This window comes from Eurosta solidaginis, chromosome 1, assembly GCF_040869045.1.
Source record: "Eurosta solidaginis isolate ZX-2024a chromosome 1, ASM4086904v1, whole genome shotgun sequence".
Lineage (NCBI taxonomy): Eukaryota > Metazoa > Arthropoda > Insecta > Diptera > Tephritidae > Eurosta > Eurosta solidaginis.
Genome location: NC_090319.1, coordinates 128,599,236 through 128,611,427, shown reverse-complemented (window position 1 = coordinate 128,611,427; position 12,192 = coordinate 128,599,236). Strand labels below are relative to the sequence as shown.

The window sequence follows — 12,192 nt, the reverse complement described above, 5'->3', positions numbered from 1 at the left end:
TTTAGTCTCTTGAATCGCAGCAATTCGGATGTTGTGTCGCTTCATGAAATCGACTATCTCCGTAATCTTCCCAGTTAGTCCATTACAGTTTAACTGCAGAATTCTGAAGTGCATAATGGGAGACGCCGCCACTCTGGAAGTAAGTGACGGGTGAAGAAGGCCAGGACGCAATTGCTGTTATGGCCCTGGGACTGGGCGTCCTTGGGCAAGCATTGGGGTACCCGGATGATTTGGGTTTGCGACCTGGCAACATGGCGCGATGAAAACCCGTCGGGGGTTGCCTTCGCGGAGACCAGAACATCTAGGAAAGTGGCACCACCCAAGGCAGGAGCTGCATTGGGCGGATGTCGCAAACATATATATTATATATTCTGTGCTGGCAAACGGTGCAAACGGAGGTAGGGACCAAGAGTCTGTTTCCCTGACCTGCACGATTGCTGCCGGAAAAGAGGGGGGAAGAAGACGGGGGCAGCGGCTGATGCTCAGCATTGCTACCGACTCTACTACGAAGGTAGTAGTTATGAGTGGTAGCGGCTGTTTGAGTTGTTGGCGCCGTGGGGCGCGAGCAGCAGCGGGTACTTGTTGTGGCTTGCTGAGCAGCGGGGCTGCTGGAAGGTAGTGGGGGGCGCTTAGGCGTAGACTACGGGACGCCCTTGGGCGTGAACAGCAAGGAGCCACAAAAGATTTATAAAAGTTACGTGGATGTCGGGTTTTGGGATCAAGCCCAAAACAACCTGTCCGATGCAACCATCCCTTACACGAGACACACTGAACAGAGTATGACCGTCCTAAAAAGATTCTTTTCCGGCAGATGCAACAAAACCATTTCTCAGGGCCGGGGTCAGGAGACGGACCCGGATTGGATTCGATGCCTTCCCGGAGTAAGAGAATATGGAGCAGTCCTGCTGCAAGGAGCTGCTGGGAGGATGACAATTTGTGGGAGGGACGCCACAAATTAAATGGGGTTACACTGAAATGACGGTCCTTGGTCGGGAAAAATCCCGAGTCGCTCCGGTACATAGAACCCACTACCTTGGGAAGCAGTTAAAAGTTGGCGGTGCCGCGCTAATTGTCCAAAGTTTTACTAATTTTCTATGCTGCGTCATAAGGTCAACCCACCTGCCAAGTTTAATCGCTTTATCCGTCTTTGGTAATTAATTATCGCACTTTTTCTGTTTTTCGAAATTTTCGATTTCGAAAAAGTGGGCGTGGTTATAGTCCGATTTCGTTCATTTTAAATAGCAATCTGAGATGAGTGCCCAGCAACTTACATACCAAATTTCATTAAGATACCTCAAAATTTACTCAAGTTATCATGTTCACGGACAGACAGACGGACGGACATGGCTAAATGAATTTCTTTTTTCGCCCAGATCATTTTGATATATAGAAGCCTATATCTATCTCGATTAGTTTATGCCATTACGGAGTACTGTTATGCGAACAAAATTAATATACTCCGTGAGCTCTGCTGAGCTGAGTATAATAAATAAACAGCAATTTCATATATTAGTTAATGAATTGATCTTGCCCGAATTATTGTCATATCCAGTCAAAGTTTAAGCACTATAAGACATAAAGCTACTTCGATCGACCTTATTTTTACAGAGTATTGGAATAATTTTAAATGTTACGCAAAATTCGCTCCGAAAGGCGCAAGGTTTCCAGTTGCCAATGTGCAAAATATGAAATAATCAATGAATTTATTAAACGATTTTTTATAATAATGAAGAAAATTTCCATGCATATTAGTTAGTGTTTGTTTTGTTTTAAAAAAGTTTTAAGTATTGTGTTGAGAAACAAAATCCTTGTTGAGTCACCCTGCGTTAAAGTGACATGCGTTACCCTCCATTCTCCTTTTTTTCCGATTTACTTTGCGCTTCGTGCATTACACACAACTTTGCAACTACGCTATCATGGAAGTTTCGAGAAAATGTCATGTCAGTTGCCATCCTGAAAAGAGGTTCTTTTTGATCAAAGACGTGGAAGCGAGGAGAGGTCCCAATACAATTGCGAAACAAGTCACGTGCCGACACACGAATCATTAACATAATTTAATAACTTTATTCAAATATTCCTATAAGTTTATATACCTTCGTTTGATAAATAAATACATTTCTACAAAAGATTGGTACGGTAACTGTAATTGCCTAGCGCATGTTAAAACCACATCGGTACAATTTAAGAAGCCGGTTGGCAGAAGCGACGGAAACCAACAGTGAGGAAGAATCTTCATTTGAAAGCACCATGGCAGAAACTGATGATGCAACAGGGACTGGTGCAAACATAGACAGTGTAATTGCTACGTTGAATGCACTAAGGGCAGCCGTGGACGAACTTAAAAATAGCACTATTGAGAGTCAACGTGACATCATTCGATTGCGGGAGCACACTAATGAGAATTAAGCATCACCCGGCGGATTAGGGTATATTGCTGAAATTCAGCCAGCAGAAAGCGTGCAAGGGCAAGTCATGCCACTACGGGGGGAGGTTGGACAAGTCGTGCCAGATACGGATGCCAAAGTTAAGCTTTATGATTTACCGACGTTTAATGGCAACGTAGAAGAATGGCCCCTGTTTCGCGCCAACTTCCATGAATTTGATGCGCCTGCAAAAGTGGCTTAATGGTCCGGCAAAAGAGGCAGTGGCATCAATGCTTATTCATCCGAACGATGTGCCAGCTGTAATGAGCGAGCTCGAATTTAGATTCGGAAGGCCAGACATCCTGATCAAATGTCAAATTAGCAAGTATCAACAATTTCCCTCAATATCTGAAACAAAGCCCGATCAGATTGTGTTATTTTCGTCAAAGATGCGCAACGTTGTGGCATTCATAAAGTCAGCGAAATGTCCACAGCACTTAGCCAATGTTACATTATTAGAACAAATAGTGGGCAAGTTACCACAAACTCGACAATTCGATTGGGCAAAGCAGGCATCGACCATACAGCCAAATGCGACCATAGAAACATTTAAGAAAATGACTGTGGAAGAACGATAGCAATTAATAAAAGGGCAACAGTTATGCTTCACCTGCCTGCGCAAAGGGCATCGCACGGTCAAATGACGGTCAAAGGAAAAGTGTAATGTAAACGGCTGCCAAAGATATCACAACCCATTATTGCACCCCTCAAACTAGAGAATCGGAAGACGATAAATAAGCGCGTTCAATTCTAGAGCGAACCACTAGAAGAGTCGGTGAGAGGTTCGAATGTTGGTTACTATGGAAAACGTATCCACCGAACTTGCCTTGTAGCAGGGCAATGCCTAAAATACGCCTAATCTGAGTCGAGAGACAAATTAAATGTAACAAAAATTCGGCGAGCGATATAAGAAAGAGATTGAAAAATACGTAGAGAAAATGTATGCCAGAAAACTAAGTAGCGACGAGGTCTGCCGACTCATCCGCAACCCTGGTACTTGCCCCTAAGCCTGCAAAATTGATAATCGTTTTTCATGCCGCCGCCACAGTAGAAAACGTATCGCTGAACTCAGCTCTTGTAAAAGGGCCCGATCAAGCACAGCCGTTGCTAAGAGTGCTACTTGAATTTCACCAGAGCCGAATAGGAATGTTCGTCGACATACGTGAAATGTTTTCACAAATAAAGATAGGCGCATCCGATCAGCATGCCCAACCCTATTTGTGGCGAGATGGTGATGCCACTAAACCAATTGAAGAATATGTTATAACGTCGTTAATAGTTTATGCTGCATGTTCACCGTGCATTGCAGAATGATTTAGTTGCCAGTTTCGACGCGCCACAGCAAGCCATAAGGATTAGCCAGGACATTGTTCATGTCAACCAGAAAGCGGGGTTTGAATTGCGGAACTTTATTTCCAATTTCATAGAGGTTGAAGAATCCATGAACAAAACGTCGTCAACTATCAGAGAAACAGTCAACATGGAACGCAATGATTCTGACAAGGTCCGCGGGCTGTTCTGGAACACGAAAGATGACGCGTTCGAATTTCATACAAAATGTCATCGTGTTCCAACTGATGTACTTGATGGAACGCGTGCACCGACGAAGAGGGAACTGCGAATATTGAGTCAGTTTATGATCCCTTTGATATGTTTTGTGATTATTTAATTTTTACTAAACTTCTAATTCAGGAGACCTTGAAATGTTAGATCGCTTGGGATGAAGAACTGCCACCGGATCTAAGCAGTAAATGGTTTCGTTGGTGGCAAGAATTTCATAAACAGTTTGAAATACAACGTGGTTACTCCCAACTTATCGCCAAGGGGCGCCAAGTAAAGGTGCACAAATTCGTAAATGCAAGTCAAGTTGCGTTCGCAGAAGTTGGGTATGTACGCGTGGTGCACTGCAACGAAATAAATATCAGCTACATAATTGGCAAAACTCGTACGGCACCGTTAAAGCTACTATCCATACCAAGGCTGGAGCTTCAGGTCGCCGTGTTGGGGACACGAATATCAAAGTTGATTCACAAATGCCACACATTCGCTGCCGCCAGGGCAACGTTATGGAGTGACTCCCAAACCGTTTAGCAGCTTGACTCTTTGAAAAGAAAGTACCAAGCATTTGTCGCTCACCGTATCGCCGTAGTCCTTTGCACAACATCACAAGACCAGAGGAGATGGGTACCCACTTGCCAAAACCCTGCTGACCTAGCAACTCGTCGTTCAAGAACACCGAAGCTCGACAGAAACAGCTCTTATATGAAGGGTCCGATATTTTTGAATCTCGACGAGAAGTATTGGACAAACAAAATTGTAAATCCACCAGCCATACTACCGGATGAAGTCAAGTCTTCCCTTCAAGACGGAGGAGACTAGTTCACCCACACATTCAAAGCATTTTTCGCTCTCCACTAACTTATCGACGTTTCATGCTGTCATAGAAATGACAGGGTCATCTTTAATGACAATTTATTAATTATTCCAGGAACATTGAAACGAAAAAAAAATATAATTGTGATAATAAAACTTACAAGCTCTCACTTAACCTGGTGTGTAAAAAGAAAAAATTCGTGTGCTACGGGCTTTTAAGTTAACTTGTGACATGTGTTAGCTGTTTAGGCACTTTTCAATTAACCTGGCGCTTTAACTAGGGACAACCAAGTCCTCTTGCCACCAATTTGAATTAGAAGATTCGATTTCCAAAACCAAAAAAAGGTAACGTTTTACAAGAGAGTGCATAACCTAAAAAAAGGTGGTATCAAAAGACGCGTGTCGAGCTCCGTTTTTAAAATCCGAAAGCGGGCACTAAAAATTTTGTTGCACATAACACCTTTCTGCGTTGGCGGCCTTCGCCCAAAATAATATCAAATTGTATAGAATGGACGGAATGGCCTAGAAGGTTTCATGTAGTTATACTAAATCGCTCCCGAGATGGTCGGGCTAGTACCTTAATGGTGCTTGTTCTCGGAACGTACCCGATCTGCATCCGGCAAAGGGCCAACAAAGTCGATAACGGGGAGTGTCTTTATAGGTACAACAACAACAACATTTACTTTCTGCTTTTCATATGTATGTGCATTCTTAAATAATAAAAAAAATGATATAGGTATTATTCTAATAGATAGCTTCTCTGCCGGGATGCGATTCAGCTCAGAATATGCCAAAACAAGAGGAAACCTACAATTAAATGCAGATTCACCTGTCATTTGCCAGGGTTTACCGGTAAACAAGGTACTTTGCACCACCAGCATGCTTTAAAATACGGTACCAAATTGGTTGGATGTATTTCCCCAAAAAAGGGTGGAACTTCGCATCTTGGTTTGCCAGTATTTGCTTCGGTAACTTGTATTGATTTGTATTGATTAAAAATTGCAATAGTAGATAATGTAATATGAATTAAAATTGAATAGGTAGCCGAAGCAAAAAAAAAAAACTGATCCGCATGCAACTTTTATTTATGTGCCGCCACTGAGATCTGCTGCTGCTATCCTAGAAGCATTAGAAGCAGAAATTTCTTTGATTGTTTACATCACCGAAGGTGTGCCGTATCATGATATGGTTCGCGTTAACCACCCCTTTAAGGCAAAATAAATCGCGTCTAGTCAGGCCCGATTGTCAAGGAATCATCGCATCAGAAAGGGTAAGTAAATTGCCTAGCATATTAAATATATAAACAACATGTATGAATTTGTTGGTGCCAATTTGTCATGCTTTTGTTGATAACCTACTGAAGAATGCAAATGCCAAAGAAATCGAAGCTCATGTAAATACCAATTGATTTCTTTAACTAGCGTTTGGAGAGCAAAATACATATGTTTGTATGCATAGAACTGCATAGAAAGGGAGGAATTAATTAATTATTATCGGAAGATTTAAAGATTTTTCTCATTTTCCCTGCGTCGCCGTTGGCCTTACATTGCGTTAAGAGAGGACATCAACACCTTATTACCCACAGCCAGTTAAAATTTTAGTAAATTTTGCTCTTTTCATTACTGATTCAAAACGTGGTAAGTTATATATCGAGCATTCCATGCAGAATGGTAAATTTTAGCAGACTTTCGCACCGCGGTCATTAATATTCATACCCTAGAAGGTTTAATGTAGTAATATCAATGTTCCCGAGATGGTCGGGCTAGTACCTCAATGGTGCTTGTTACCGGAACGTAGATAGATAGATAATTTATTGAGGATTGCACAGTGACTTGCACATCTCCTTCACAGCACCTCATCCCAGCCGACTTCCTTGATGAACCCTAGCAGTGTTCTTGGCTTGAGGGATTAAATGTGGGAATGCTCTGGCCATGGTGAGCCAATAAACTTAGCCCTACGTCTTGAGATAGCGTTGCATTCTAGAAGAATATGGTCCGCCGCCTGCTGATCGATCACAAAATCGGCATGTGCCCAGCAAAAATCATTGGATCATGTGGGTAACTTGCGTCATACTGGAGTACTTACAATTATACTCCACTGTAATGCAGCAATGGACCAACTCATGTTTCTACACGAACATATTGTAAGCCGATCATTGCTCGTTTTTAACGATTTTAATCACTACACGATGTTTATTGGACTGTGGGTACTCCATGGATTACTCTGATGTAATGCGGAGCTGGAGTAAATGGTCCAGTCCTAGGACATCGAAACGTTAATTGGACCATACTTTTTGTATGAATTGTGGTTAATTTTGGAGCACTCGCTTGGTCCACAGCGAGTACTCCATACATGCATGCATAGTATGCCCAGTTTCTGCATACGGCTGTTCAGTCTATAATGCCCTGTAAGAATAGCTCTTGTTATTCTTGGGTTAACTTTCGAGAGGTCTATTATTGCCCTGTAGCGACTTGTTCTATAACCTCCTAACAGTAACATAGATTGTCGCAAACCTGGCGTCTTGTTGTTGTTGTTGTAGTGATAACGTTACTCCCGAACGCTTTGGGGAATGTTATCGATGTGATGGTTCTCTGCCAGATACAGATCCGGTACGCTACGGTAATATGCTGTTTCCACCAAACCCAAACACCGTGTTTGCCAGTTTTGGGTTTGAAATAGTTGTCAACTGTTTCCACTGCGTGTTTGAGGTAAATTGTGTTCAAACTGTCATTCGCTAGATTGTTTATTTTGTTGTGAAGTTTGAAGTTGAAAAAATTATATTAATTACAATAAAATAAAAAATGGTTCATAAAATTCAATTTATTATGATGATTGTGTCATTATTTTTTAAAATAATAGACAGCGAAGTGACAATGAATTATTTAAAACGAAAAGTTCTTTATAACAAAATGCTATTGACTATAGCTGCATGTTTCAACGAAATTATAATACGCTCGCAAAGTGTATGGAGTTTGGTGTGTTAGCAACTTCAGTATACAATTTTTAGGTTTAATAAATAAATTTCAGGAACATTCAAGTACCTTTTGGGAGGTGGACTGCCAGAAGAACGGCCCAAAGTTTTTTAAGGAAAACTTTAGAATGACACGATCCAGCTTCGACAAGTTGTGCATTCGCCTTCAAAAAATGAAGAAGAAGGACACAAATTATAGAAATGCGATTCCTTTAGAGAAGCGTGTTGCAATTGCTTTATATGCACTGGGATCTTCCAGTGAATATAGATCGATTGCAAATTTGTTTGGAGTAGGCAAAGCTACTGTTTGCAAAATTTTAATAGAGTTTTGCAATGAAGTCTGGGCGTGCATGGCGCCGGAATATTTCAAAAGCTTCCCCCTCACAAGGACTGGGATAGCGCAAGGAGTAGCAGACTTCAATGCAATGGGTTATCCACAATGTATTGGAGCCATAGGTAAGCAAATTAATAACAACACGGAAAACAGTTTAAACCACAATTCGTTATCTAATACAGATGGTTGTCACATAGAGATACACCCTAAAAAAGAAGAAGCTGTCGACTACTACAATTATAAGGGTTGGTATTCCGTAGTGCTTTTGGCTTTGGTGGACGCAAAATACCGATTCATGTACATCCACTGTGGTAGCCCGGGAAGATGTAATGACTCAAGTATATTTGAGCGGTCGTCTCTCAAGCGGGAGCTGCAGGAATGTGCACTTCTCGACGAAAGGAGCTGGTATCATGGGCGCACAAAAATACCAGTGCATATTATAAGCGACTCCGCGTTCCGACTCTCGCAATATGTCATGAAGCCATACCCGTACAACATCGAAAACTCGGCTGGACAGAAATTGTTTAATTATAGGTTATCCAAGTGTCGACGAGTCGTTGAAAATGCTTTCGGCCATTACAAAGCCAGGTGAATATATGTACATAATAAAAACGGAAATCGTTTTGAGTCCTAATACAAATTTCTTTATATTTTAGGTTTAGGAGAATTGGAAAAGGTATTGATAATCATATCAAAAATGCAAATGTCGTAATTTCTGCAGCATGCGCTTTACACAATTTTTTGATCGACGAGAAGGACCCTGTCCTAGAAAATTGGCTTGTGGATATGCAGCGATATGCCAGGCGCAGCCCTCAAGGTCACAATAATTTAAATGACAGATCAGAAGGGGAGGTTATAAGGAACGGATTAATGGAATATTTCGGTAAGTTTGCTTGTACAATTTATCCACTTGCGTGTGTTTCTTTGCTGAAACGCACAGTATCATTAATTTATTTAGAGAGGTCCTTAAATCAATCACCTCATTAGGGAACCATTTCTGTGCTGATGATGTGGGCAAGTTGAGGTCAGCTGTGACACTCTTGTGTAAACCCTGAAAGCAACTCGATAGCTTTCTCTGGGCTTTGGCGTTAATGTTGCTTCGGTCGTTGTTTTGCTCAAAAATGTATATGTCCTTAGGTAGACAGATCTAGACTATGAGCCAACAGGCAGGTGAAAAGCATAGACTCACCCTATTCCTGCTCCCTTACAACAATAATGACCTGTGGCTGAACCCAAATCGCTCTCATTACGCCGTTCGTGGTGTCACTTGATCTGTAGGAATCCTTTTGGGTGTCATTTCACCCCTATTTAGCTCGCCACATATTAGCAAGAAATATTCTCAAGTAAGCTAGCATAGAATATGTATGAATGCGCCATAGGCTATATGCATACAGACATACACATTCTGGGCTTACTTATGGATGTGGGACGCACCGTTGTGACGAGCTACGTAACCACCAACGCCGGTTGCTTGCTCGGTCACTAACCGCAGGCTAAGTTAAAACAAACTACCTACAAAAATCGTCAAAATAAAGTATATACAAAGATATTTTAACATATATCCGGACTGGAACTGGACATTCCCAAAAAAATTTCGGCTGATTTAAACTATCTGTTCGCATGAACTCTTTAAACCAGTTTGGTGTCGACAGAAAGCTATTTTTAGGTTTTTCTACATTTTGGTATATTTAATACATTTGTACATAAGTGTGAAGGTGCCAAAATTCATATACATTTTAATTCTATATATATAGTGTTGTTCAAAACAAATCCAAACATTCATATACATTTTAAGGCAATACATAGTGTTGTTCAAAATAAAAGCAACAAATTCAATACAAATATGTAACTGACTATATTTTTTATGATAATCAACTGGCATAAACGATTGTTTTTAAATATAAAACAGCCATTGGCAGGTAAATTATTTTTAAAACATTTACTAACTTAAAACAGTTATATTCAAGCACAACAAAAAAAAAACACATTTTGCCTAGCATGGAAGAGTGCCAAACTAGAGCAACAAACCCAACGAACCTTCCTATTTGAGAAGGGGAATGCATCTTGAAGCCCAAGGTTGATTGGTTTTGAGTAGCGATCTCAGCTGCCAGTCCGCATTGATGTTTCATAACTGGCTATAATTGTTCGTTGCATGGGAAGCTTTGAGTACATTTCGCCTTAATAGCCCAAGGATGGTCTCGACGGGACTCAAGGCTTTTTATTGAGAAAATTAAAGCTTCCCATGCAACAAACAATTATAGCCAGTTATGAAACATCAATGCGGACTGGCAGCTGAGATCGCTACTCAAAACCAATCAACCTTGGGCTTCAAGATGTATTCCCCTTCTCAAATAGGAAGGTTCGTTGGGTTTGTTGCTCTAGTTTGGCACTCTTCCATGCTAGGCAAAATGTGTTTTTTTTTTTGTTGTGCTTGAATATAACTGTTTTAAGTTAGTAAATGTTTTAAAAATAATTTACCTGCCAATGGCTGTTTTATATTTAAAAACAATCGTTTATACCAGTTGATTATCATAAAAAATATAGGCAGTTACATATTTGTATTGAATTTGTTTTTCCGAACACTGTATTTAAGTTAACAGCGTTTTTAAATTAGTTCCGCTCCAAGAAGCTAACGACGCTTTGCGACAGCATCTCGATTGCAGCCACCTTCTTTTTCTCAATTTCAATTAGATCAGCAGTCAATTTATTGTTTTCTGCCATAGCTGTTTTGATAGTTTCGTTCAACTCGCTAATTTTTTGATTTTTCTTCATTACAGGTGTGGAGGCTTCGCTGAGAGCTGGAGACGATGGCTCGGGAGACGAAGTGGACGAACCGGCTATGGATGCCGATGTAACCGACTCGGGTCTGGCTAGTAATTAGAAAAAAATTGTATTAATTTATATATATATAAGTGAAAATACGATTTTATATATACATCGCAATTGTCTCAAAAATACAAAATCAGAACTCCTGAACATTTTTAAATTTGTCACTTCTAATACGTGTGCACTCAACCATCGATATGAAAAAAGCTTAGTGTTACCCTTGGAAAGGTATTTCAAAAACATACATGCCGAAGTTGTTGATTACACTGAAACTTATCTTTTTCAAATATAAAACTATAAACTAACAAATTTAAATACCTTTCGAACGGTACCAAGATCTTTGAAATTGGTGGAGCCATTTCGAAATAATAACAGCTTAAAGTACCTATCACCGTAATTTTTCAAAAATTTCGATTTCCGCCCTCTATCTCGAAAAAATTCGAGATATGAAAAAATGTTAAATACAAAAGTTGCGGAGAATTTAATTCTCTACATTACTGATAATATAAATAATAACTAGCGCAAAACTTCTAGAAATCGAGATATTTACAAAAAAAGGAGAAAGAATAGATTTTTGTGAGCTTTGACCCCTGAATTTAAAACTTGCGGGCATCCAATTATTGTCGAATTTTGAGAAAAGTTTCAGGATGCCATAATGCAAGTTTTCAACGATAATATTGTGGGTATCTACATGTATGTACATCAACCACGTAATAATTATGACTAGGCTTTAATTTGTCAGCAGACTGTTAAAACCCGTTCAAAAATATGGAAAGAGATTTGTTTAACCCAAGTAAACCAAAAAGCGTTTACGAAAAATGTTATTTCTGGGAAGAGATATTTTTAAAGCATTTTACAAATATTAATGACAATATCTGTCTCGATTAATAAAGTTTCCTCGTATACTGTCCATAACAACAGCTTCAACATTGTTAATTCGGTCGTTTCCTATAATGCGATGAACACGTTCGTAGTGCTTCCAAGAAGAAGGAGAACAGCCTGTTCCTTGGCCTCCTTTGCATTTGCTGAAAAATTTTTCCACATAACACTCAAATTAATGGTTATGTGCAAATATGGATAATGTTCTAGGACCGTGGCCGAGCCCAAAAAAAATAGCTAAAAAATTTTTTTTATTAAAAATCCGAAAGTGGTACCCAGAGATGCATTTTGGCCCCAGGATATCGAATCCGAAGGCGAAAACCTGATATATCTGATACTCCTCACAATTTTTTTTGCTGTGTAGAACAAAAATACAACAACCACAT

At 40.1% G+C, this 12,192-nt stretch overlaps 1 protein-coding gene across 1 annotated transcript; it reads left to right on the top strand.

Moving 5' to 3' along the window:
* The first annotated feature begins 7,445 nt into the window (after positions 1 to 7,445).
* On the top strand, positions 7,446 to 10,982 carry LOC137237742 (uncharacterized). Its single transcript, XM_067761864.1, has 5 exons — positions 7,446 to 7,504; positions 7,824 to 8,223; positions 8,284 to 8,689; positions 8,758 to 8,984; positions 10,879 to 10,982. Exons 2-5 carry the CDS (start codon positions 7,896 to 7,898, stop codon positions 10,980 to 10,982), a joined length of 1,065 nt encoding a protein of 354 aa, XP_067617965.1. The 5' UTR covers positions 7,446 to 7,504; positions 7,824 to 7,895.
* The last annotated feature ends 1,210 nt before the right edge of the window (positions 10,983 to 12,192 follow it).

Excerpts from the sequence above, each read along its gene's own strand:
- LOC137237742 (XM_067761864.1), top strand. The coding sequence starts at position 7,896 with ATGACACGATCCAGCTTCGACAAGTTGTGCATTCGCCTTCAAAAAATG. Across the intron at positions 8,224-8,283 it reads ACAATGTATTGGAGCCATAG|ATGGTTGTCACATAGAGATA; the intron begins GTAAGCAAATTA and ends TATCTAATACAG. Across the intron at positions 8,690-8,757 it reads TTCGGCCATTACAAAGCCAG|GTTTAGGAGAATTGGAAAAG; the intron begins GTGAATATATGT and ends TTTATATTTTAG.